The sequence below is a fragment of the Chanodichthys erythropterus genome, chromosome 8, assembly GCF_024489055.1.
Source record: "Chanodichthys erythropterus isolate Z2021 chromosome 8, ASM2448905v1, whole genome shotgun sequence".
NCBI lineage: Eukaryota > Metazoa > Chordata > Actinopteri > Cypriniformes > Xenocyprididae > Chanodichthys > Chanodichthys erythropterus.
Genome location: NC_090228.1, coordinates 18,983,697 through 19,011,289, shown reverse-complemented (window position 1 = coordinate 19,011,289; position 27,593 = coordinate 18,983,697). Strand labels below are relative to the sequence as shown.

The window sequence follows — 27,593 nt, the reverse complement described above, 5'->3', positions numbered from 1 at the left end:
ATATATATATATATATATATATTTTGGATTTTGTCATTACGTCATAGTGCGGCGAAAATGCTAAACATTAAAATTAAAGCAGAACAAACATGAACAGAAATGTTTGATGCGAGCTTGTTCAGTTTTGTTATGATCTGATGTCACTTATATATTTTAAGCTCCAAATAAGAACGATAATAATATTGCAATAGATAATTTATCAGATTTTTAAAATATTTCTATTGTTTAGACTCATTCAAAAGTATGAAACGTGTAACATTAAAAACTTGCAAATATTGAAAAGAAATAATTAAAATTAAATTTAAAAATGCTATTTATTTACAGTAAAGTTGACCCCTTTCTTTTTTTTGTTTATATATGTGACCTTGAAGTAATCCAAAAGTAATCAGATTAGATTACTTTCATATTGTGGTATTTGGATTACGTTACTGAATACATTTTTTATGAAGTAATTTGTAACTGTCACGGAATACATTTTTAAAGTAACCCTCCCAAGTCTGCTCACAAATACATAAGGAATAAATAAATAAGGAAGATTAATTACCAAGCTGTTGCAGACTGGAGTATCTTTGTTATCTGAGGTGTAGGTCTGTCTACTGATCTGGGATCAGACTCTGGCTCAAACATGTATGGCTGAATTTCACCGGTTTACATTTTTCAACATCGGAAGTTTTCAAAACAATTCCTCGTGTAATGGCGGAGACATTAAAGATTATTTTAATATGCAAAACTGATACCCACTCATAGCAGTGGCGTTTACTTCCAAATCTTGAATGTGCCGTGTTTCAAAGAGAGGGTCCAAAACAGGATAGAAAACAGCCTATTACTTCTAAATTAGGATTTTTGATGTAAAAATATTGCTAACATTATAAGTAGACCTTCAAGTTTAGTTTTTTTAATGCAGTTCATTCCTTTAAAATCATTATTTTCCGCTATCTCATTCCTGTCTGTCATCCTTTCTTTTAACAGAAACGCTCATCAGAGTCAGAGAGTTCTGAGGAAGAGGATGGAGGAAGCAAGAGAGACTCAGGGAGTTTTGTGGAGCATCTGAGCGGCCGACCACACGGCCACAATAAGCAAGCGTTAAAACGGTATGGCTGCCCTTCATTTCACACACCTGAGAAAACTGGCACAGTTTAAAAGCTAATTTAAGTGCTTTTTCTCTTTGTGTGCTAAAATTGAGAACTACTTGTCCACAGAGAACGTCCTACCTCACCGAGCACAGACTGCGCCATTCAGGGCATGCTGTCCATGGCGGGGCTGCTGTGTCAGCAGGCATCAGAAGGGGGTGATATTTTACAGCAGCATTGGTGGTCCAGTCAGGGTAACAGTAACAGCAACAGCAGCAGTGACACGTGGGACAGCAGTGAACCCTGTTCGGCACCCCACAGCCCGGAGGGAGAAGATGGGAGTCTTGGAGAGGAATATTCATATAGGGAGAGCTCACTTTCTCCTCCACTCCACCCCTCCAAAAGACACGCCCCCAACCCCACACCCATCAGTAACCAGGCCACTAAAGGTGAGCAGACTGAGCTTTTATTGTTGTTGCTTAGACAAAAAGAAATGATATTAAAACTATTTTTATTATTTCTTAGAAAAAGTAAAACTTTTGTTTGTCAAAAAAGGTCATGTGATGCAATAAACATGCAGAGAAAGAGAGAAATTGCATGCTGATTCTCATGACTGTTTGTATAGAAGTAGTCAGTAATTTGAACTTTTTATGACAAGGCAAGGTTGTAAAATATCATATGGTGCACCTCTCCTAAAATGTAATCATATAGTATTTATGAATTGATTTGTTGATATTTGATATTTGTACAAGAAATATTGAACTTGAACATGAACATTTTGAAAATTATATTTGTTAAACTAAAGATTTTTCAATGTAAAAAAATATGTATGTGAAAGACAATTGAGAATTTTGTTTATTATATTTTTTCCGTTATAAAATATAAATGAAAAAAAAATTGAAAATTGATTTTAAAACTATTTTACCTTTAAAATCTGTAAAAGAGAATTTTTAAAAATTGTATTTGTTAAAACTATTTGAAAAATAGAAAATATGTAAAATATGTAAAGGAAACTTTTGAAACTTTTTCTTTTTTTATACCTTGGAAAATGTGTAAGAATTTTTGAAAATTATATTTGTTAAAGATAATTTTTTTTCTTAGAAAACATGTAAATGAAACATTTAGAAATTGATTTGTTAAAACTATTTTTTACGGAAGAGGATTAGGGCCAAGCAATAATAAAAAAATAAAACCATCTCGAGAATACAGTTGTTAAATTTTGAGAGAAAACTCGTTAAATTTCGAGATAAAATGTTGAGAATAAAGTCATTACGAGAATAAATTCGTTAAATTATGAGAAAAATGTCGTTAAATTTCGAGAAAAAAGTCGTTAAATTATGAGAATAAAGTCATTAAATTACAAGAAAAAAGTCGTTAAATTATGAGAACAAATTCGTTAAATTACGAATTTGTTCTCATCATTTAACGACTTTTTTCTCGTAATTTAACGAGTTTATTCTCAACATTTTATCTCGACTTTTTTCTCGAAATTTAACGACATTTTTCTCATAATTTAACGAGTTTTTTCTCAAAATTTAACAACTTTAATCTCGAGATGGTTTTATTTTTTTTATTATTGTTTGGACCTAATCCTCTTCCGTAATTTTTACCTTAACTTGCGTAACTTTTTTTTTTTTTTTTTGCTTAAAAATATTTAAAAGAATTTTTTTTTTAAATAATTGTTCACATTTATTCAGGTTACATCACATTTTTAGTGATTAAATATGTCAAACCCTTTCTTAAACATGGTATGAAGGGTATTAAACTACATTTTTAAAGGATTTACATTTTACTTATTTATTTTTTCCCTGTCATTGGTCCCATTATATGTTGTTTACACATAAAAACATTTGGGAGTTCACAACATTACTCCAAAAAGGCATATTTTTGGAGTAACAATTATATTTGCAACAATTATACTTTACGTCTTGTATTGACTTGAAAGCTTTTGCTCATGTCATGTTTTTGTGCTTGTTTTGTTGCAGGAAAGCGTCCTAAGAAAGGACAGGTGACTGCTAAACAGAGGCTTGGGAAGATATTGAAAATGAGTCGCCATAAAGGCTTATTCCTGTAGCATGACGGAGCAAACAATGAGACTATATGTGTAATAATTCAACACAGCTGCTTTTCTTTATACGCTGGGATTATCACCACACACACACACACACACACGCAAACACACACACTCTCTTACTCACTGTGCATGTTTAGGTGACAGGGTATGTTTAATGGCTCGCCTTTTCACCGAATCGCACGAAATACACAACACGTTATCCATCAACGCAGGCAAACCTGCTTTACCTTGGACAACATTAAAACGTTAACAGCCAAAAGATTCAAGAGGAAGCACAGAAACGGATGGTCGGAGGTCCAGCGTGTGTTCCAGGCGGGAAAACGAGCCGCAAGTGTGTATCACGGGCTGAGGCCTCTCCTCTCCCCCACCCTACCTCTTCTCACACCTTTGTAGCATGAGCGTCCAGGCGCTCGCAGGCCTCTATGGCCTGACACTGGGACTGTTCCCATTGATCCTCAGATTCCCCTCAAGTCATTATCAATCTGCTTATTTCTCTCTCCTTTGGATTGTCTCAGGCTGATGTATGAGCTTTTGAAATGGTGCTGATTGTTTATAAATCCTTTTCCAGCCCCCTTTGCTCCTTTAAGCAATAATTGTACAGCAGTGAGTGATGTATTGATTTAGTGGGCCGCACTTTTAGGATGCGCAGGAAGTCCTCTCAAATGAAATCAAAGATATACCTACGTAATTTTGACAGTGTTTATACTTTTAATTGGTCTTAAATTAGCGATTTAAATGAATATTCTGGGGATTTTAGTTCTGAAATTTTCAAACTACACAGTTGTACCTTAGTTTATACAAACAAAACGTTTCAAAAAGAACAAAATGCGCTTGAAATGTTTTGAAAGTGCATCAGATGGTCAACTTTTTTTTTTTTTTTTTAATATTACGAAAGGTAGTGAAAACCCGGAATAGTCCTTATACACTGGCAAAATTGAGGAAAATCGTACCTATATTTTCACACATTTATTCGCCTCTGTCACAACCCAGTGGCCACAGAGAGGTACTGCATCCTGGAGCGCCGCCTCTGAAATACTGTATGTGATGTAGTTTGAGAAGACTAAATATGCTTGTCACGTGATTGACAATGATCGTTAGCTCATTCTGCATAATTTATATTCTATTTGGTTTGTTTTAAAATATTTTTTGACTGGATAACTTATTTATTAATTTCGAAGATATAAGGATTTATATTGCGTTCTTGAGTTTCCTGTTTTTCCTTTGCATTGAATAGTTCTGTAAATACGAGTATAATTTCAAACGTTACCAGTTTAAGAGGAATGAGCTTTTGTTTAGCTTTATGGATTTTGTAGTTAACAAAAATAATTTGAATGACTTTACCTGTTAAATTTACCTCTGAAATGTTAGCGCATTATTTGAATAATGTTGTCTTTATGACTTGTTGAAACAGTGGGAACAAAAAAAAAAAAAAAAAAAAAAAAAAAAAAAATTGGTGCTTGTGTGTGAATTTCTTAGAGAGGCTATGAAACGTTTTCTCAGGGAACATCAAACAGGTGACATCTTTGAATTCATCACCAGCACCGTCATACAATCGCGTTTTGTACTTGTTTCCACAAACTTGCCAACATATGTATATATAATCCCATTTATTTTTTGTCTGGCGACTCTGCAAATCCCAGATTCAGAACAAAATTGTGTCCTGCTGTAAAGTATATAAAAATAACCTTGAGTTTGTAAGACATTGTGAGAACAGAACAGCACCAACAGATTTTGATCAGCTATTCTTGACTGTTGGTTCAAAAAGCAAATGCACTATTTTGAATCTGCATGACTTTGAGTTGGATAACCGCTAAAACTCAGGCTTTGTTACGGTTTTGAGTTTTGCTCATCCGCATGTGTTTTGTGATCAAATGTTTCCACTCACTAACCTTCACGTAAACGGACGCCCTTTGAAATTTTCAGCATTCTAAGGAAAACTGCTCATATTTGATCAATCAAGCTGGTTTCCTTTGCTTTGATGCATTAGTTGTACAGTATTTATTAAGCTCTAGCATTCATTTCCATATTCAACTGTGGTATAGACTTAATGTCACTGTGTTTTCGAAAGCTGTGTTCTGTTCCTTCTCTTTAATAGTTCTCTTTGAAAAGTTTTGGATGTGATGGTCTTTCTCCAATGCAATGTGTATGTATATAAGATGAGGGAAATGTTTTGTAGATCACACTGTTTTCCCCCTTCCCTTTGCCAAGTGTTAAGTGATAAAACACTGTTCTATTGACAAATGCAAGAGTCGATGGCTTTTATTTACTTTATAATGCAACTTTTATAATTAGACTTGATAATAAGTCCATACAGCATAACAGGAACTTTCAGTTTCCTCTGCAGAAAATGTGCGGGTTTCGATCACATCTGCAGATGCAAAGCACAGAAATATCAGTCATGCATGCTGTGGCAACACACCAGGTAACCACACTGAAAAAATAAGCAGTTTCCTCTGTATGTAAATGATTTGAATACATGTGTGTACATTGGGGTGTTGAGGGCGAGTCTACTCTTCATCGTCAGGTGGGATTCCCAGCTCCTCGTCGGTCCATGCTGAAGTGTCCGGCCATGGGAAATGACCCTAGAGAGACATTTAGATAAGTGGCTGGTAGTCTTGTTTATTAAACTTGAAGACAAGAGCATTTAATCTCATGTTCTGATGCAGTTTCCGCTCACCAGGATGGCGTCCGAGTCGTGCCAGGTGTGCCACAGTATCCAGAACCACATGGCACCGCTGAGCAGCTCCGCCTGAAACTTCTGGTTTTTGGTGATCTGAGGAGGCTGTCTGTACTGGGCTTCAATATGAGGGCCGCCTCCTGCCCTAAAACACAACAGACAGAACCATTACCAGTAAGTATAATGGCTAGTGGTACTAATGCCAATCCACAGTATTACAAACAATGATAAATTATCACGTATTCATAAAAATGTGAATCATTCAGTGCCACGGTAACTCCATTGTATACTATAACTGTACGTCCAGAGTACCTACTTATATTTAAAGCTATCCTCACTATACTCTATTTATATCCAGCCAGCTCTAAAAACTGACTAATTTCGCATATTTTAACTAAATTGATACCGTTACTCCGTTTCTAAAGTATTATTTAGACTTTCCAAGACATAATGGATTCAAGCAGAGGGTTAGCCTGTTAGCCTTCAGATCAAAACACTCACTTTCTGACGGTCATCTGCTGAGGTCCGCGTTTGAAGAGCTGCAGGCCGGTTCGGAGGACACCCGCCGTCCTCCTGAGAGAAGACATGCTTATATCTGTGCTTTTTACAACGTGTCTGGATGGTATTGACTACGGTGACCAGACGGAGAAATGTCACCTTTACAGCGGCTGTTTCTTTTGGCCTGCTAATAACGAGCGCTGTGATTGGTCACTTGAAATAAGGCGTTTTGATGCTACTCACTGTCTATTCGATAGAGGGCGCCAAACACCCATTGAGAAAAGAACCATAGATCATTATATATTTTACTAACGATGCATGAATATTAACAAATAAATGCAAGTGTATGATATATGAATGTCATAAATGTATATATTATTTCAGATAAATGAAAATATAATTTTTCTATCAATAATTTAAATATATTTACTTTGTTGGGTAATTAATTTATGGGCCTTTATTTATTACACTGAAAAACTACATTTTATGAGTTATTATATGTTTCCTTTCCATTTTTATGTTAGATTCTTTTCTTGGCAAAGGTTGTAATCAAGAGAGATTCTGCTTCTTGTCCTTTATCATTTATATTTTATGGCCAATACAGGAAAAACTTTGGATTTTATTATTGTATGAAACTATTAGGAAATTATCTTTACACAGTTGTGTTAAAGGCTTAGTTCACCCAAAAATGAAAATAAAGCCGTACACCCGTAAGACCTTCGTTCATCTTCGAAACACATTAAGATATTGTTGTTGAAATCTGATGGCTCAGTGAGGCCTGCATTGAGAGCAAAGCCATTCAAACTCTCAAGGTCCATTAAAAACACATTTAAATCAGTTCATGCGAGTTCAGTGGTTTTATCATATTATAATGTGACAAGAATGCTTTTTGTGTGCCAAAAAAAGATATCAGAGTTCAAAACTGTTTGAGCTTTACGAATCGAATCAGTGACTCGGAACGCCAAAGTCACGTGATTTCAGCAGTTTAGCCGTTTGATAGGAGATTTGAAACAAAAGATTCATAAAGCTCAGAAGCTTCCTGAAGCAGTGTTTTGATTGATATCTTTTGATTTACAGGTGTAGAACGACATTTTTGGGTGAACTAACACTTTAATTCAGACTCTGAAAATAAGACAAGACAGACAAGTGATAATTATGTGTGAAACAGTACTTTATTTACAGAAACAGCAATAAAACTTAAAATTATATAACTTAAACTTAATAAAACATCCTCTGTGGATTTCAACAAGGCCGCCTGTTGTCCAGGGCTGCATTTCCTAAAAGCATTGTAAGCCGAAGTAGGTTGTAGAATCATTACCAACATGATTTAACATGATTTTTTCTAAATAAATAAAAATAATTATGTCGCCTATGGATAACTAAAGTTGCTTCAATCCAGTAAATGTTCTTGAAATATTACTAAAGATAAAAGCAATTAGTTTGCTTTATGAAAATCATTAAACAGCAAAAAAGACTAGTATTTATACTAAAAGGCCTTTTACTTGCTAAAGAAAAAATATATATATAAACTATCAATTAGACAGCAGATGGCATGTAGAAGATTGTGTACAAAAGGCAAAGTTTTGATCATGTCTATCATTTAAAGGCATGTATAAATATAATACAGAATGGTTTCATAGGGTTAAGTTTGGTTATATCAATGTGGCCTGGTTTAACAGACAGAGCTTAGACTAAGCCAGGGTTAGGCTTTAGTTTAATTAGGGAATTTAAGTAGCTTTTATAAACATTCCCAAGAAGAAAAACATCACTGGTGTGCCTCTTGAGACAAATCAATGGCACTGCCATATTTTAAGATATGTTAGTATGAGATGCTTTCAGTTAAAACAGCTCAAACATGCATTTTAGTCTAGGACTAGCTTAAGCCTTGTTTGTGAAAACAGGGGGTATAACTTTATAACCATTTAAAACCATCTTGGAAGCATCCCTTGTGGGACTCGGACCCTTAATTGAAAACCATTACCAACTATCATAATTATATTTCATTTTAAAGCTGTGAGATGTTTGGCCATTATGCACCTGTCCTGGACTAAGACAGTTTGTAAGACACAGTATACATAGTGTTGGTAGTACATACTTATCGTAAAACAGTTATTTGTGCCACTTTCATTCCTCTTGTGTCCAGATCATGTAATGGACAAATAATAGGTTAAAATAACGCAATTGCAGTGAAACTCATTTTATATTTGAGCTTAACTTTCTTGAGGGAGCCAATATATAAAAGCCACTACTCACTAAGCAGTATAGAAAATGCTCCAATACGCCATTTACTAATCACCATCCCCAGAGCAGCGCAGAGGAGGCGTGGGATCGACAACATGGCGGCTGTGGAAACGCAATCAATAAAAAAAAGCGAGCGGCTCAAAGCCACGACATTACCAAACTAACATCAATCTTAACGAACGCAAGAAACAGATAACTTCTGCAGACACTCTACGGCATCCCACACCTCGGCCGGGATGTTTTCTGCACACGGTTCGTTTCCTGAGCAGCGCCAAAACAGGAAATGCGCTCCTTCAGCTCGAATCTTTTGTTGCAGCTCATATGCGGCTGTTATTGTGACGTAACCGACGGTGTCCTGACTTCTTCTAAACACATACCAGCAGCAGATGCGCTTTTACAATCTCAAATTTCCAAAAAAAACAAACATAGGACATGAGGATTTAAAATGCACTGCCAGCCAACAGTGTGATGTCCGAATGGCGAACGAATGGTTGACATGGCAACAATCAATCACGATATTACAGGAACACAAAATTGTTCGAAAATGTTACTTTTAATTGGTAAATCGCGTAATAACCAGCAATACGCATTTGATGTTTTAAATTAGATTAAAAAAGTCATATTGCTGTCAGGGACAACGTAATTACGTCATGACGCAAAATAAAAAGAATCACTGAATCGTTTATAATCGGTTCTTTAAAACGAACCCCCCAAATAAATACTTTCCAATTACGGTTTTTATTCGTCAGAGAGAGCATTTTAAAACACAAGGCTGATGACGTACTCCTAAGGAGCTCAATCCAGTTGATATTTTCTGGAAAATACCGTGACCCCGCCCAGTGTTGGGCTTTGTGCAGTGCTGCGAGCGAGGACGCCATCTTCTTGCGATATTTGTGACGCGAAACGAACGAATAATGTGTGTTGCCAACTCCGTGGAAAGGCTCTTCTAAAACGCCGTGTTTCAGAGATCCATTGAGATTTAGAGTAAATCAAATGGTTAATGAGATTTGGAGTTAATGGCACCCTACTGTCATCCACAAACACGATCGGATCTCCGGGTGCGCCGCTCTCCCCTCGTAGCTCAGCGCCCGCCCACATATGGAATTCAGATGATGTCATCGGTAGCCAATCAGCGCCGAGAAAACAGAACAATGAGCGTATTATTGGTCAAGGGCAATGTCATTCATCTACTCAGGAAGGCCGGGGAGGGGGAAGAGCGGAGAAAATCGCCATTTTGAAAGCATAACAAAATGAACGATATCGACACTGAAATAATACCCTAGCTCCAGAACTGGTTGAATGTAGCCGTATTAATATCCATCTATAATCTCAGTGTCCCGAAAGTTAAAATCTGACGATGATTTGACTGGCGTAGGCAATCCTGTGCAATATAATCAGCTCGATTTAACTATCTATAGTTTCGTTTTCCTTTCAACTGTGCAAATTCGATGATCGGCGAGTCACATCGCAGTTTTCTGCTTTGTCTTGCTGTTTCTCCACTCTGCGTTGCATAGCTCTTCAACTGCAAGTGGTTGGTTTTATAGCACAGACTGCGCATGCGCAGGAGGATGCGGTTTAGATCCAGTTCAGCATGGGGGAGGGTGTTTCTTTGTAGGGTGGTGAGTTGCTCGGACGAAGCCGTCTGCTTGAAGAGCAACATTTGGAAACTCCTGCAACAATATGACACTAGTTTACTGCAAAATGATACCAACAATTGTATTAAATACGCGTATTATTATATCTCAACATGAACTTGAGATACTGTAGGCTGAAAGGATTTAACTAAATGGAAAAAAATCAGAGAAGAAAAAAAGAACGTAGGTCTGTCCGCAGCCAACGGAAATATTGTCGTTTCATTACTCTCTGCAGATGTTTGTGCTTATACTTGTGGTCATCTCATTCCAGTTACCTTGAGCAGAATATAAAAAAAAAACACTGCACTTGTATAAAGGGTTACATAACAGATTCGCAGCCATTTACTGTTTTGGGCCTCACAAGTAGGTGTTCGTATTCATCCATAGTAGGCAATGACTTGCGTAGGCTGCCTCCTGCTTTGTTTTCACCCAATTTTTAAAGCTCTTTTTATTATTTCAGAAATGTTTTGACATTTGTATACATATAATGGGGGTAGGGATTCCATAAAAAGGAAACCCGTGTAGGGAAAGGGCTGACTATTACACTTCCACGTCAGGAACCTATAAAAAGACTACACATGCAGATACAGATTGTTCTATCAACACCCAGATATCTAAGGAAAATACAGCTTCTTGGCAAGATTGAAACATTTTTATCAAACGTTTATTTGTATTGGCAGACACTAGGTATTTTGTAACACTATAAACACACCTGTATTACTAGTTGTACTTAGGTTTAGGGATTTAGAAAAAACTTTGGAATGCACCATTTGTGCTATAGGACACGAATGCCCCCTCAAATCATGTGGTTTACTGTACTATTACTTGTACTACTCTATTTTTAATCATAAAGGTAATTTAATCATAATATTATTGTTTTGCATTTAATAAGTGCAGTTACTAATAATCTTACATGATTATTACTTGGAAATGCACATTTGGCAGTAAAGCACTGATCTTGAGTTGATGCAGATTAAAAACTAATTTTTATAGGGAAAATTTGGAATATTCTACTCTTATTAAATGTACCATTGTTCTTATACTGAACTGACCAACAGCTTCAGTGATTATAAAAGGAGAGCTCTTTACTTGCTTTCTGTGTAATTCAATTGCAATTTAAACAAAAGTTTTTGTTTTTCATGAGACTTTGTGTCTTTTTCTATTAAAAGTGCTTTGGTAACTATGAGTTTATTTCTTGATGATTTTATATTTCATAATATTGATTTCTTAATGTCTAAATATAAATTCAAAACGTGTAAAATATATATATTGGAGGTGGAAAGCCCTGTGCTACCAGGGCCATAGCAAGGGTTGTTGCTGTGGGTCCCCAGCCTAGAATGGTTACCACCTTCTGCCCCTCTAGCGACGGCCCCTAGCGCTCCTCTCCTGCCATCTACTGGTTATAGTGGTAATTCATGTCTTTTTTATTTTTAAATAAAAGTGTTTATTGGCTACCAAGTGTTAGTTTTCCTACATCTCGAAACTTTTAGTTTTACAAATGGGGACAGTCTTTGACAGATGAACAAATAATCTTTTTGGTCATCACATTGAAAATAATATTTAAATTGGATAATATTTAAAGCTTTGAAGTGCTGAAAAAAGTTGTGTGAAACATTTAAATATCCTTGAATTTCACTCACAAAATGTACAAAGTCTGAAATGAATAATGTAAAAACATTTGACTACATTCTGCCACAATACCATGGTTACAGTTAGCATTACTACAATAAATCCACGGTGAATGTTGGTGATTATTGTCGACTGAAAAGCCTTGAGCATGCATGCACCCTTCTGAAACCTACATTGACAAATGGGACACCCAACTGGCACGTTATGCGAAGGCCATTGTAAGTCCACATGTGCACATGAAGTGTGCCATTTGGGACAGGGCCTAAACCTGTTCTGAGCTCGCACTGTGCTGTCTGTTATTGGTCCGAGTCCTTGCTTCACTGCAAAAAAGTAGTGCAGATTTGTTCCGCTTTCGTTTTGTTTGCCGTTTGATGTTTCTCAAATGGATGGTCTTATCAATGCGGTCTGATTAAATGTATTCGCGCCGGCAGGAAAAAAGGTTACAAAATGCTTTCATTTGGTTGCAGTCTGGAGTCCTGTTGATAGCCCTTCCTCATATGCACAGAAATCTGCATAATATCATTGCTCCTGATGCACCCATGGTACGGCAGCAAAGTTCCTTGATTATTACGCCGGAATGAGAGTATAGTTCCTAGCCATATCGGCCTAGAAAATCGCAACTTTTCATTTTCAGTCGGTCTTAGTACATGATGTAACTACAGAAGAGTCAAGTTTTAAATAGGGAAAATTTCGTCACTCTTTTGTCATTTTTGAGCGAGATGCTAACGGTCTAATCAGATTCAATGAACTATGCTAAGCTATGCTAAAAGTGGTACCGCCAGAACCAGAGATCGGCTGAATGGATTCCAAAACGGTAAAACTCAACTGTTTAACTCTAGGGGAGTTGGAAAATGAACCTATTTTCAAAAAAGTGGAGTGTTCCTTTAAAGTCACCATGTAATTAAAACGGATCTTATTTCTTATAGAATATTGCCATATTTATTATATACATCATTTATCTGTGTGCATATTTAATAATATTAATAATAATAATGACCCCTCGTGATTAATTCCCTAAATTTTTTCTTGTTCGAAAAGCCGTTTCACTCGGATTTACGTCACAACAGGGAAGAAAAGACTAAATTGCATTTCATGCTGACTTACCTAAGGGTGATTGAGTACACACTATATTTATACTACAAAGTGACATAGAAGCACGTGAATTTGCACGCACATTAACTCTGATATGGCAGTTAGTTTTTCTAAAGAAAATGCAAAAGATAAAATCTAATCCAGTTTTAAAGTCCTCTTGGGTTTCTTAATATTAGTGACCCACTATAACCTTAATCGCAGTGTCTTTATCCATTATTTTTCCCTTCTTTAGGCATTCATCTCGCTAGGCCAAGCCTTTAAGGCTGCCTTCTCCACGGCGGGCTGCAGACTCCTATGTTTGGACTGTACGATGAGAAGAATGCGCGCTCCCATTTGCCGTGGATGAACTCTCTCCTGCACGCGCCCCTGAGGTTCTGCTCTGGGAAACCCCGCGGAATGTAGGGGCGGAGCGCGCAGTGACAGAGAGCCGGGCGGGGGTGCGCGGGGGGAGGCGGAGTTACGGCACTTCTGCCAGGGCCGCCATTTTTGCACAGGGAAAAGAGACAGGATAGAAGGGATCCAGTTTCTAACTGTCGGCATAGATATGGACAAAATTATCAGGTTTTAACAGACTCAAACTGTACGTTTGGATTAGAGCACCAAAAGGCGAAATACAAGAGCTAAATAGCGCGATTTGTAAAGCTTTGTTACACATCCGCAGTGGAGAGCGAAGTATTGTTTTGGTTGTGGTATATCAGGCGGCGGGGTCTCACCCGAGTCCCCCGTGTCTTTATTCACAGTTATTACAGTGGACATCAACGGTAAGTACCTGCTGAAATCCTACAGCTATCTGTTTGTTTATCAGAGAGGCTTGTTTAATGCCAGTGGCTAACATACTTGCTGAAGAGGGTCCATCCTTGTGTGGATGCTGAAACTGAGGCTTTTACGAGCTTGTATTATTAGTTTACCTTAAATTAGGTGTAATTGCAACGCTACTGTGCATTTGTCAACCCTCCTTTTGAGGTATAAATCCCACCTGGCTTGTTGTAAAGAGGGCAATCCGAGCAGTGTGTGTGTGCGTGTATGACTTAATTTAGCAGCTAAAGTGGCTAGCTAGCTCACACCCACATTTAATGCTTCACAAAAGGAAAGATCTTGAATTATACCGCTGTTTTATAACGTTAACAACCCGAAAAGGCAGCATACAACAGTAGCGGAAACTCGTCGTTTCTCTTACGTTGTTGTAAAGCTGCGAGCTACACCAGCAAGACAGTCGCTGGAGAAATGCTAGCAAGTTAGTTAGCCAACCAAGAAAGAAACAGATCAGGACTCCTGTAATCTCTTTACATGCTGGGATGTGCGACAAAAACTGCTTGGGAGTGTTTTAATTGTGGAGAAGTCGTGGTCACGTCCCACGACATGTTACTCCCGCCACTTATCTTCAAAACTTGATGCTCATTTGCACGTTTACGATTGTTTACACGTGTTTTAGATGTGCATTTTAGAGAATGAGAGGTGTGAAATGATTAAAATGGCACGTTGTGCTCTGACAGAGCCTGCAACAACAGGGCTTTTGTTTACACCTTTCAACTCCAGTTCACTAGGTCCTCTCTTACCCCATACCCAACCCACAAATATACACTTTAAAGCCTATTGATTGACATTATGCATTAAAGACCATCTAAAATACGTTGGTGTCATTTTAAGCGGTTGATTTTTGAATTTGCGCTAATCGTTGCTCGGAATATGACTTGGTAACGTTACTACTTAGCATAATATTGTGTTGATTTAGCAAACAGGGTATGAAGTGAGCGCTTATTTAGTGGTTGTCTGATGTGTTTTGTGTGTTGGTAATGAGTGCTGCAGGCGTGGGGGAGGGGGTTCGGGCTCGGTTCATGTAGTCAGATCTGCTTTAGCTTCTCCTCAAAGTGGACCAGAGCCGCGCTGCTTTACAAGCGAACTGCGCAGTTACGCCATTTATAGTGAATAAACAGTCACTCGACGCGTTTTTAGGTTGAGAAAGATTTGGGTTGATATTTTATTGTTGTAAATTTGATTTATACGTCAGTGTAAGGAAATTAAGACGCTCGGGTGTTTCATATCGATGCGCATTAGCATAGCAAGCTAAGCAGTTAGCTTCACCGACTAGCTTTTCGCGAGGATACTGAATAAGTCGACCTGACGCGATTAGCTCGGCTTTATAGACTTTCCAACATATTATTTGGTTATTTAAGCGCCAAACGAAGTCGTTAAAACGCACTTTCCCGCTCAGATAATCGTGTGTATTGTGAGGTAATTTGAGGTTGGCTAGTAAGAATCGCTAGCTACGCAGAAACGACGCAAACACTTTGTTCCACCACAAAAACAGCGCATTTGACAAATAGATACTTAAGCATGTGTGAAAAGATGGGTTTCTTGTTATCTTGGCCGTTTTCTGTCAAATATCAGCGAGTCTTCGAGCGCAGTATTTCCTCTCAGGTGCTTAGTGAAAATGGCGGATGAGTTGATGTTGTGGTAATGAAAGCCTCCACACCCCTAGATCAACTCTCACACACTGCAGCGCCAACACACTCACCCACAGGCAAGTGCACAACACACACCAGAAAAATACAGTGCTGTGTCTCACCAAATATGATTATAGCCTGCGTCCATTGCGTTCACTAAACGTTTAGCACTTAAACTGAACTATACGAGTGTGCAACCTTGTTGATAAACCATCGTAAATGGACACACGACACTCAAATCTCAGCTCATTCATGAAGCATAGTATAATAAACGAAAATAATAATTAGTCTTTCCATAAAAGGACGACTCTCCCCCTCAAATGGTTTTCATGGGGATAATTTGTCTCTATTTAAAGATAAAATGTGTTTAAGTGTACTAAACATCAGAGAGATGTTGGTAAGATACCACACCATAGTTAGAAGAATAAACACGCAGCCTTGTGTAGAAGGAACAATAGGGGATTTATTACTGTGTTTCATAGTAGCTCAAACAGCTAATCTTGTTCCTGTCTTGTTTTTCATCACAATGCTTTATAAGGGCTGGGTGGTATGATGATAGTTGCTTTAATATAAAGCATCAATCTATAGAGATGTTGCTATTTCATGTATATCGTGGTATGCAAATATAGTTACACAGTGTAGGACTGCTCAATTTTTGATTGTTTATAGTGATAAAGAAACATGAATGAATGGAAAAAGGGTCAGAAATTAACGGGTTATTGCGCTTGAACGTTCGAATACACTAGGAGTGTGCTCGAATAGTTGAATATGAATATTCGAACTGTAATAATTATTCCAAAAATAGTTTTCAAAATTTGCTACATGTTGCTTTGTTGTCTGTAAATGCAGTGAATCCATGATAAATCTTAAGAACGTAAACTAAAACTCAGTAATAACTAATTGCATTTGGTGGCGTTGTTGAGCGTGATTGTATTTAATGCCCGAACGACGTTGTCTGCGTCAAGGCGCAGCAAAGTTTGTAATTATTTTAATCTAAATAGTCTTTCTTTGTGATTTTACAAAAAGTTATTACTTTTAAACAAATGAATCAACATGTCATGTGCAAACATAGTCAGGTGAAACAATATTTTTTCGCATTAACAGAGTCGGTTTTGTCTTGGTTGTGTTGATAAGAGTAAAGACTGTGTAAGACTATTGTAACTGGAGAACTTAAAACAGTTTGTCTTTCTTATCTGTCCTATTGTTTGTTCTCTGCATCTTTGTTCTTATTTTTACTCACAAAGATAAAATATAAAAAATAACTAGGTATTGTTATTGTGATATATTTCTTATATTGTGAAATAAGATTTTGGTCATGCCACCCACCTCAAATGCATTCTTTTGTGACTAGTTTACTTGACTGGAAAGTTCATGTCTATGAAAGGTTTGTATTTTACCAGAAACCTAGATTGCCTCACCTTAAGAAGTAACAGGAAACGAGACGTTGCTCAAGCTCACGCACAACCGTCTGCATCTGAAAACTACTCATAACATTTTGGTTCAATAACCACACTGAGGAATATGACTTTATTTGAGAGTGTCGTTAAGTTTACTGCAGCATTGAAAAGAGCGCAACCCACACGGCTGTGTCATATTTCTCTCGTGATTACTGCTCCCTCCCTCTGGTCAGCGGGGAGTTTACAGGTCCAGAAGAATGTGGTTATTCATCAGGGCAGTTTGTTGGGCCCTAATGCGTAATGAATAGACGATGATGCTGCAAAAAGGTGATCTTGATCTTGGATAGGAAGCAGGCGAGTGACTGTTCATGCGTGAACTGATTGCACTTCAGTTATCCATCGGGTCAAGCCATCACGCCGTATTTGGATGCTGATGTTTGTGTTTTATCGCTCTTAATGTGCCTGGTTTTGTCCCCTCAGCCTGATGCATATCTTGTTGTAGCTTTTGGGGGGCAGGTGGAATGGCTTACAGGGTCAAGCTGTGAGATAACAGCTGTGACTCGGTTGTTTCTCCTTTGACATTGACAAAGACCTCCCCTCCCGAGCTCTCCTTTCACCTCACTTCCACTGGTCATGGCAGATGCATGACTTTGGAAAGTTTGCTGGGGTCCACCCATACAACTGTGTGTTGGCACCACTCAAGACCTGCGTGGCATACATTACATTAACAAATATGTTTTCACCAATAGAAATCGCTCACTTGCTGCCTTTGTTAACCACAGAGCTGTTCCCGTATCTTTTGGCACTACGGTAGTGTTTGGAAAGGCTTTCCGTAATAAAAACCGAGGCGTTGCTCCAACAGCTTTTTTGAAATGCCAGTTTCTGCGTGTTTTATGTAGCAGCCAATGATATGTGCGTGATTTTTCTTTTCTTAGCTGCACTGTGAGACAAACTTTGGCAGCCACGGTCGAGATGGTGATCCGAGACATTTGCCAAACACATGCTTCGGACCATTTTTCCTCATGACACCATATTAGGCTGAGCTTCAAGATGGCCACAAAGACATGAATGTATTTGTCATTTCTGATTGCATAAATGCTGATTTACTTAATGAAAACTTTTATTTTTTACATCTGTGGCTCCTTTTTTTGCATGGAAAACTTGCCTCTGGGCTTGCATGCAGATAACGAGAGGAGCAGACCGTGTACAGTGCAGGTTGTGGCTTTCTGACAGGCGTTTCCTGTAGGTGGAGGTCCAATCGTTGGCATTTAGTGGTATGACATCACAGTGAGGCTGTGCAGCTGTACGAAGAGGATAGAACATCAGCCTACGCACATCAACACACAGCTCACAACAGCGACGCTAGAGAGAAGTGATCCACTCAGAGAACGCAACAGAAGCAAGCTTAGCTGAACAAAACTGGTTTGTTTTTAAAATTATAAATATAGTGCAGATCAACCACACTGGAAGCACAGTGGATGAACTTGAAGAGCTCAGAATGAACACTTGACTTGATCTTATGTTTTACATAACCGGTCATTGCACCCTAGGGATGCATGGAAAAGTGAAGGTTATTTGATAACAAGTGAAGACTTGTAATGCACTTTGCCATAATAAAGCCATTATATATTGCTTTCACAAAATATCTATCTACCTAAAAGATTGAAATGCGCAGTTCCGCTCATCATAAACATCTCTACAACAGCTGCATTTACCATCCTGTCTCATTCTTTGTCAGACTGTCATGTCACACTCGCATCCTAGCCTCACTGCGCATGGGTGACTTGGAGCTGTGTGTGTGTGTGAGGCCATAGGCAGTATCTGTTTGCTCTTTGTGTTGACAGAGGGATGGAGAAGTGAAGTACCCCCCTCAGGAGAGAGATGGAGGTTAGAAAGGGAGAGAGGCAGGTGGCTTAGAATCGTAGTCTCAGGTGACGCATCTGTGATCCCCTTGCACGCACCGGGACAAACGCATGCCAAAACCTGACATTATCACATCCATGTTGCTTGACTTGTATGAGATCATAAACATTTTTTTTTATATTTATAGCCATGTTTTATTGAGCTGAGGTGTGGTTAAGCAAGTATCCACTGGGAGGCCTGCTAGTGCCGTAAGGTCACGTGAGGGACGTGTAGGGAGGAGCTGTGGGCTCAGGTAACATGTTTTTGTTTGCTGGCTGTAAGCAAGCTCTCTCGACGGGCCCTACCTACATGACAGGTGTCCCACAGAGCAGGCAGACAAGGGTGCAGCACCACATCCTACTCATTTATAAATGTGTGAATGTTATTGTGCGGTGTTTGTGATGTAATGGTGCAAGCCAGGCATGAAATTGATCATGGAGTGGCGCAGACTGTCCTTTTCGCCCATGGCACTATTGCAATGGGCTGATTCGGCCCCTGTGCATCCGGACATTTACGTGCAATCTGATGCTCCAAAAGTGCCATTAACTAAGAGGAAGGAAATTTGTCTTGGGCCCTGTTTCCACCTGGTATTAAGATGCGTTTTGTTCGATTGCATCACAAGTGGACGACGCTAAATACAGGTGTAAACGGGGTGTAAAACGTTTTGAGCTTGTCCACTTTCTACCTTTTCCAGAGGTAGCCGAAAACGCATTAGACCGGATTGCTTTCATAGTGGAAATGCTCATGTGGTCAAATGTGTTCAAACAGTCACTAAAGATCGCCTGCTCTCCGCCTACTGGCCTAATGCATAAACATTATGGGAAGCACGCTAGCCAGACGGGTTTTAAACTTGGTCGGCTGAAGACCCAAGTTTGATTTGAAGACAAAAAATGTACCAAGCACAATGTTCTCTGACCATTCCTGATTTTTAACGCGCATTCAAAGCGTTCAACAGGACTTGTGGCTGTCAGAGCAGAAACGAAAGCTGCTGCTCTCTGTGTATTTTTCTGCCATCATTGGCACGTTCATATGTAATTGTGCAAGCTTATTTTGTCAATTAGATCAGAAGATCCGAAAAAAAACATATTTACCCGCCGATAGACCCTCCCTTCAAAGAAATCAGGACAGAAGTGATTGAAAGTGGACAAAAGAGATTGATTAAAATACCAGGTCTACTTGTGATCTGATCAAACAAAACCAGGTGGAAAATGGGTCCTTGGTTTGTTTTTCAGTTTTGTGTTATAGATGTGAATGAAACTTTTCATTGTACATCTTTTGGAGGAGAGGTGTGCTATTAGTTTTCTAAATGTTCAGACTTAATTTTTCTTGACAGTTAAAAATAAGATGGAAAGTAATCTCTTGAAAGAGGGACACAAGAATATCATAGAGACTTGGAGTTGGGCTCTTTAGACCCGGGCCAGTGTGCAACCACATAGCAACAACCTAGTGCTGTTGCTAAGCATCAATCACATTTTCTTCCAAAAATGTAAAAATTTAGTTTTCTTTATAAATCTTAATGAACTACTCATTGAATCTATAGATGGGGGATGTGCATCATTGATTTTGTTTGTCATCAGTCATCCTTATCTAATTTAAGAATGTCAAGTGCCTCCTGTCTGACCATGGTGGAGGTGCACTGTGGTCAGCCACTTGGCAGACTGTAGCACAGGAGCCATTAACCTCATTAACGTTTGTCAAAGAGGCAGAGATAAAATACAGGCCAGAAACACGTCCTTGCTTAGTGGCCCAAGTCAAAAGAGCCCACCCTCAAGTATCTTTTCTGACCTCTAGACAATGTTGTTCAAGTCTATGGGGGTTTTCCGGCTCTTTTATCATCTGCCAAGTCATTAATTGTCTCTGCAGCTCTGATGTTTAACAGTTGGTATTAAGGGTTAGTTCTTAAGTAATGGGAAATTTAGTAAACACCACTAATAACAGATTATATTCAAATATGAATTTCTCATCTTTTCTTCAACAGCAAGAGCTGGCCGGCAGCCATGATTGTGGCATATTTGTCTCACAGGAAGAGATGCGAACAGGGTGATACAACCTCGTACCTCATGCATCTTTATCAATGACAGTGAGGAAAAGCTCTCGGCGTGCGTTCGTGCATTTTTGAGGCACGTGGCTGTGTAAAGCTTCAGTGTAGCGTAGGCTGTGATGACTCAGACTGCGTGAATGGTGTGAAGTCACATCACCGGGGCTAGCATTTGGAAGCCTGCTCTATTTCCATCTCTCCCCGCTGAAAATCAGACAACGCAAACCAGGAAAATGACTGTGGGAGAGAGAGCGGGAGAAACGGGGAGAGAAAGGAAAAAATACTCCTACATGAGGCTTTGGGTTTCCCTGCCTGCTGTAGCGAGCTGCCGGAAGGAGGAGCTTCCAATACGACATTGTGTCCATACAGAGAGAGGAGGAAAAACAGTTGGATTCAGCTGGCTACTTCTGTGCCAGAATTGGTCCCTCATCATCATTCCTTAGATGGATAGCTTGGGAGCCAGTGGAAATCTCAATCACTGAAAGAACAGGACAGAAAAGAATTAATATTAGATGTTTTCAGATAGGATGTTTTATATTTTGTTTCGAAAGCTGTTCATCTTTTTATAGGCTCTTTAAATGGCTTCTCTTTCCTCATGACCATTTAATTGGTCTCGTATTCCGCAGCCATCTCCCCCTTTTTTCTCCCCATCCACCCCTCCCTTCCCTTCTGAGTGTCAAGGGTTTATTTAGGAAGTGCAGCTAGGGGAGGGAAAGAAATCCGGGTAGGGCAAGCATTTTTCTTTCTTTCTCTCTCTCTCTGGCTGCGTTCCTCCTTGAGTGGCAGACAGTTTTACTAAAGGAAATGGGCGTGTCTGAGGCAGTCTGAATGCTCTGATTTAGCCAGGAATGTTCTACTGTACTAGATTTTTCCAAACCTCCCTCCGTTTTGCATTTTTAAAGAGGGGGGGTGTCTGCTGAATGTGTGTGCAAGTGTTTGAGAGTAAAGAAAGGGTATGTCTGGGCATTCGGAGGAGATATGTTATGGTTATCTCTGTGTGTGTGTATACAGAGAGGCAGTGCGCACGCGTGCATTCCTAAGCAGTGACGGCAGGATTGCCCTGCTGAGGCCAAGAAGAACAGACTCTGTGTGAGAAAGCTGGAAAGAGACCCACCGTATGCTTTCTAAGGGAAATGGGTTTATTACACGATACAATGTTGTCTCTCTTCTGCCCTCTTCCTGTGTTTGTCACTTCTTCGTGAAGAGGACTTAACTTTAACTCTGTGCCAAAATGTAGCAAGCTGAAGCTGCCTACCTAGGGAGCATTTTAAGTCATCTTTTGCAACAGGGTTTCCAATCCCCCTTTCCAAGCCCTAAAATTCAGCTTGGACTTGCTATAATAACAAAATCTTTTTTTTTTTTTTTTGGTCAGTTTTCCAAACCAATAAAGTTGATAAAGCATTTATTACAATCAAAATAATCTTTTGTGGGTATGTACTTACAACATATCAACAGCCAATCAATAATTAAACTGTTTTTGTTTTGCTAACCTTACCATGAATATTGTCATTGTAATTTTACTGTTGACTGACTATTATTAGTCTATTTCTTATTTGAAAGCATACTAGTATTAATATAGTAATGTTTCTTTATTGATTTGTTTTGTTTAATAAAAAATATTGTAATAATAATAAAACATTTATTATTATTATCATTATTATTAGTATTATTAGTATTATTATTATTGGGTTCCATTAAAAACAACAGGGTGAACATGAGAGTTTTTTTTTTCTCCCTTGTTGAACTGTTAAAAAAAAATAAAGTCTTTTAGGGTAAGTTTTTCCCTGTATTCCCTGAAATCAACTGTAAATCATATATATATGTATGACACTGGCGGCAGCAGCAGAAACAATGTCAGCCTCAGAGGTGTGGAAATACTTAACTTAACGATGACAACCCATACATTGCGAACTGCATGCTTTTAATCACAATTCGTTATCGATTAGTGAAGACGGGATAGGCAGAATCACGCTGAATGACACAAACCAAACGCACTCTTTCCTCCGCGCGATCAGTTCTCCTTACGCCTGAATGGTCAAATTCACACATAGATGTCAAAATGTCCGTTGTGTGTAGTATCTCATGTAAGTACAGTCGGTTATGGCTTAATTGGACGTAAACATTTGGGTGAAAACAGGATATGTGTCATATCCTGTATCCATGGATTCGGTCTTAAAGGGACCGTAGCCTATATTTGTCATTAATGTTAATAAAACAAAAGATGTTAAATGTATACATGGTAAATAAACCTACTGTATCTGAAAAGCAAGTTTATTTAATTTGTATCTCCATAGTATTTGTTGTTTGTAAATTTCTTTACATAACAATTATATGTATTGTTAATAATGCCCTTTTGAAGGTCATTGGACACTCACATTTTTGTTCTTTAAGTTTGTGATGAGCACATAAAAATTATTACTTTTTTCATTAGAGTAATAATAAAGAAGCTGTCCAACATTCATTAGTCTCACTGTGTTTTGCTTGAAAACTGCAACATCACCAAAAAAAAAAAGAGAGAGAAATTAATAAATGTATAGGTATCTGTGAGTACTAGAAAAAAAAAGTATCGGTACTCGTGCTCTGTCCTTAAAAAAAATGGTATCGGTGCATCTCTTTATTTATATAGAATATGAATGACAGAAAAGGCATATAATACAATCTAATTATGCTAAAATGTTATATGTGTGCTCTGTTTTGCTGGCATTTAAAACTTTATTGGAATCAATATGTAGCGGCGTCTCTTAGTCTCTATTTGTGAGAGCTATTTGTGTGCCATAATGCTGCCCATGTAGAGCATTCCAAATCAGTCACTTATTAGGTTCCAATTCCGTCAGGATACTGCCTTAAAAGACAGATGCCTATGTAAACAAAAGACAGTAAGGCAGCGCTCTAGGTTTGGAGCAGAGCTATTATTTACTGTGTTTTTTCAAGAGCGGTGAAACTTCATTCATTTTTCACAGCAGTCGAAACATCCACAATATATTAGACCCACTGCGCTTGTGAAAGCGACCTGACATGGCCAAAAATGGGAGAATTGTAGTTGCCTACAGAGTAAATCACACACTAACCGACACACATTGTCAGATTCCTATTAATTAACCCCGAAGCTGACAGCTGTCATCTCTGCGAGTCTCTGGACTGCTTTATAGCCTCTCTCTAGTCTTTATGCTCTACATAAGGGCACACACGTGTCTCTCACACATTATATATGGTTTGAAAGTCTGTTCTCCAACATGCCACATACGGATGACAGTCATTATAATATATTTCCAAACCGTGAGCAGAAGTGCCACCTTCATAGGGGAGTGTTTGTATGCATGCGTGTATCTAAAGGGGGCATGTTAAGGCTGGTCAAGGTGTGTGTTGTGTGCAGGCATGTAAGTTCATGTTTTGTTTATTTGCAGTGATCTGGATCTCGGTCCTAGTATGCAAAGTTCAAAATTAACACTTATCTAACAAGTGCCAAATGTGGGTACAAAAATGGTTTTATTAGTTATTTTAGTTATATATATTCTTATATTGCAAATATAAGTGGTAGTATGTTTTATTTTTATTTATTATTATTATTATTATTATTTTTTTTTAATGATACAAATGCGTCATGTTATTTTGATAAATGATGTAGTAAAAAGAAATGTGCAACAGCTGGTGTTGCCAAGTCTGCGGTTTTCCCGAGGAATTGGGCTACTTTTGTTGTTGCCGCAGGTAAAAAAAAATTTCTGCGGGTTGCTTTCCACCCCCGTATGTACGATTTTGGCGCCCAACGCCCCCCAAAACACCCCCAGATGTACAAATTCAGTGGAGAATTCGGCCACCAGATGGAGAAAATTTGCATTGAGCTATTTTTGGGCTAATTTTGACTTGACTGGCCATTGGGCTACTTTTGTTGCACAGACCTGGCAACCACAGCTCTAAGGTTTTTTTTTTTGAGCTTTATGAATCCCCACAGACTGCAACGTAATAACTTCCAAGGCCCAGAAAGGTAGTAAAGACATCATTAAAATAGTTCATGTGACTACAGTTGTAGCCACAGAATAAAGGTGAGATTTCAACATTGATTTAAAACAGACTGAGTCACAGGATCTAATGTGCGGTGGGAGACTAAATTATTCCCTATGTCCCTAAATTATTTGAACTATGATTGGATTTTACAACATTATCTTTTAAAAGAAACAGTATCCTGAAAAGGGACATTTCTTTTTCATATATATTTGTGGTGTTCTGACGATTTATGCTACCCACTCTCTGTGCCACCTCCCATTAAAAAAAGTATAGGTAGCACATTTGCCAATGAAAATTGCATAATATTCATGCGGTGTGATGTTTTTTGACTCTTTCATAACGTCCATACCTACCCAAAACCCTAAACCTACCCTTAAAACAATGCAAACATAGTGTTGGTAGCACAATCTGAGTCGGCGTCAGTACCGCCCCACTGTGGTGCTAATCCAAGCACATTTTTGCTCATGTAAAGGATGATGTTTTACATCAATATTGGAACATAAATGAAGTACAAAGCCTAGTTTACATAATAATAGTTTAGCATCCAAATACATCGCGAATATGGGAACATTCGCTTTATTTACCAGTAGGCTATACGTTATTTCTGAATATAATTATAAAATTTTACGTTTTTTTTTTTTCTTTTCTCTCTCAAACTCTATTTTATATGTGTAGTGTATTTTTAACTATGCAGCAAGCGTTTTCAAAATATCTTGAAAAACCACTTTAAAACTTACTACTATATAAACACTTTAACCAATAGTATTAATCAATCAAAATTCAGTTTATGGATAACCAGTTAATTACAAGCATCCCTATTAGAAATGTACATTAATAATTACTGGCAGTTATTTATCACTGAAATTGGTTGCTTAGATCCTGTTGGCACACTACTAGTTTACTAGTCTTCCTCCATCCTCTTTTGTTAGTAGCCAAACAGTCTCGCCAAAATCCAGGTTTCATCTGTAGACTGTATGTCCCAGCATCTGGCCCCTCCTCTAATCCCACTTATCACCACAATACACACACACACTTTAATTCCTTTGTCGCCACCCTGTTTGTTGTTCCAGGAGAAGTATGTCAGTGTGACATATTTAGCCCCTCTGACCAGGATTAAAACGTTACTTGCAAGGGAAGCCCCTGATTGGCTGTTGGTGCTATCTTTTGCTGTCCATCAATGCCACTTCCCTCCTCTATCCACAGAGCTGCATCTCTTCGTCTCGCTCTGCCCGACAAATATATCGCTTAATCATTAATCTTTCCATCCGTTTTTTGCCTCCACCATGAACACATTAAATCCTCTCACGAGCAGTGCCGCAACAACACGTCTTTGTGCACGCTCAGGATGTGAGCATTGAATGGACGTTTATGGATGAGCGGAAAATATAAAAGCTGCCTCCATGTTGTATTCTCTCTCTCTCTCTCTCTCCTCTTTCGTGGTGGCTCTGACCAAGCATGCAACTGCGCCCCCTTGTGTCAATGTGTAGTCACTGCACTCTGTTTGTTCTGCAAAGGTCGAGCTCTGTTATTGGACACGCTTTTGCCACACAATCTTCACTTCCCCTCCCTTGTTATACAAAAGACGTGTTCAAGCACTGATTTTTTTTTTTTTTTTTTTCTTTTAGAAGCCAAGTAGCTTTACCCAAACCAAAGTGTTGAAGGACAAACCATCAAGTTAAAGCCCTGTCTTTTGATGTTTTTCCATTAGAAATGAACATATGTTAACCAGTGCTCTTGATGCCTGGAAGAATAATATTACGCCTCAGGGCCAACGATAGCCTCATGTTTTTACTATGAATCATAGCTAATCTTTGAAAAGTGTCACATCCTGTTTACAATACTAGCTGAAATGACCCAGGGTTTCGTAACATGTACACTATCTGTGTGTAGTTTCCATAAATGTGCCCCAGTCACGTTTTTTTATTGCCCTATTTTGTCTGGTGTGTTGTTGATTGTCAAACTCTTGAACTGTTTTTTTCTCCATCTCTTTGCAGGCCTTGTGGATGCACTTAGATGTGTGCAATGAGTGCTGTGGCTGACATGCCTCAGTGTTTTGGATTGCTGTGCTCTGGACTCAGTAGGACAAGAGACTCCCAGCACAGAACGTCATGAGCATAGTCATCCCAGTAGGGGTGGACACGGCCAACACCTCATACCTGGACATGGCTGCAGGCTCAGAGTGAGTTTTTCTCTCTCTCTCTCTTGCTCTCGGTGTCCTTTCATATTGACTCATCACTACCTTTTGTTTCGTTTTGTTCATTTTCTGGTTGCATCAGCAGAGGGAAGCGCATCTGTAGTCTGATTTTTCCACCACCGCTTCCGTTCTCTCATCTGTCTGTGACTTTCTCATCAGAAACATGCTCTGCTGCTATTGCAAAAAAAAAGAAAGAAAAGTTTTTCAGTGGAACATAAGTTATATAGCAGTTGCTCTTTTCCTAACAATGGAAGTATATGGAGGCTGAAGCTGTCAAGGTCCAAAAATGAGAATAAACCCCTAAAACACTATAAAAGTGATCTGTATGACTTCTGAGAGCGTACAATAGCTTTATGTGAGGAATAGAAAATTAAAAGTTATAAAATTAAATGAAAATTCATCCATGACTACTTCAATCATTATTTTTAATATTATTTTTTTTAATATAAACTCCATCCCTTCACACTCGCGTTCATCTGCCTCCACTTTTGAGGGCAACGCCCACATCTCAACATCCAATCAACAACCGATAAATAGAACCAAGTACCTGAATTATGTTTTCATTTTAGGTGTACTGTCCCTTTAAAAAAATGTTGACCTGCATTCATAATGGGTTTTGGTTTGCCGTTTGGTATTTGTAGGATCAATAATCACGTCATTTATTGTTATTTTATTTCTATATTATTGCATTGTACCTGGTT

At 38.4% G+C, this 27,593-nt stretch overlaps 3 protein-coding genes across 8 annotated transcripts in view; 2 read left to right on the top strand and 1 right to left on the bottom strand.

The window, feature by feature from the left end:
* Positions 1–4,429, top strand: part of kdm7aa (lysine (K)-specific demethylase 7Aa) — a 28,635-nt gene extending 24,206 nt beyond the window's left edge. Inside the window, exons 16-18 of the mRNA XM_067392226.1 lie at positions 970–1,091; positions 1,200–1,519; positions 3,056–4,429. Of these exons, the coding sequence (XP_067248327.1) occupies positions 970–1,091; positions 1,200–1,519; positions 3,056–3,144 (531 nt within the window). The 3' untranslated portion in view covers positions 3,145–4,429. The remainder of the gene's footprint in view (positions 1–969; positions 1,092–1,199; positions 1,520–3,055) is intronic.
* A 130-nt stretch (positions 4,430–4,559) lies between these two features.
* Positions 4,560–6,570, bottom strand: ndufb2 (NADH:ubiquinone oxidoreductase subunit B2). The gene is made up of 4 exons (XM_067392227.1): positions 6,323–6,570; positions 5,822–5,966; positions 5,631–5,726; positions 4,560–5,512 (listed from the first exon to the last, which is right to left on the bottom strand). The coding sequence occupies exons 1-3, from the start codon at positions 6,406–6,408 to the stop codon at positions 5,652–5,654; spliced, it is 306 nt and encodes a 101-aa protein (XP_067248328.1). The 5' UTR covers positions 6,409–6,570; the 3' UTR covers positions 4,560–5,512; positions 5,631–5,651.
* Positions 6,571–6,751: 181 nt separating this feature from the next.
* kmt2e (lysine (K)-specific methyltransferase 2E) overlaps positions 6,752–27,593 on the top strand; it is a 45,891-nt gene continuing 25,049 nt past the window's right edge. For 4 of the 6 annotated variants that reach the window (XM_067392224.1, XM_067392223.1, XM_067392222.1 and 1 more), the window contains exons 1-2: positions 6,752–13,676; positions 26,693–26,877. In XM_067392224.1, coding sequence (XP_067248325.1) covers positions 26,807–26,877 — 71 coding nt within the window. In that variant the 5' untranslated portion in view covers positions 6,752–13,676; positions 26,693–26,806. Of the gene's footprint in view, positions 15,437–16,713; positions 17,084–26,692; positions 26,878–27,593 lie in introns of those variants that run through there. The other 2 variants (XM_067392220.1, XM_067392221.1) reach the window with 2 other exon arrangements.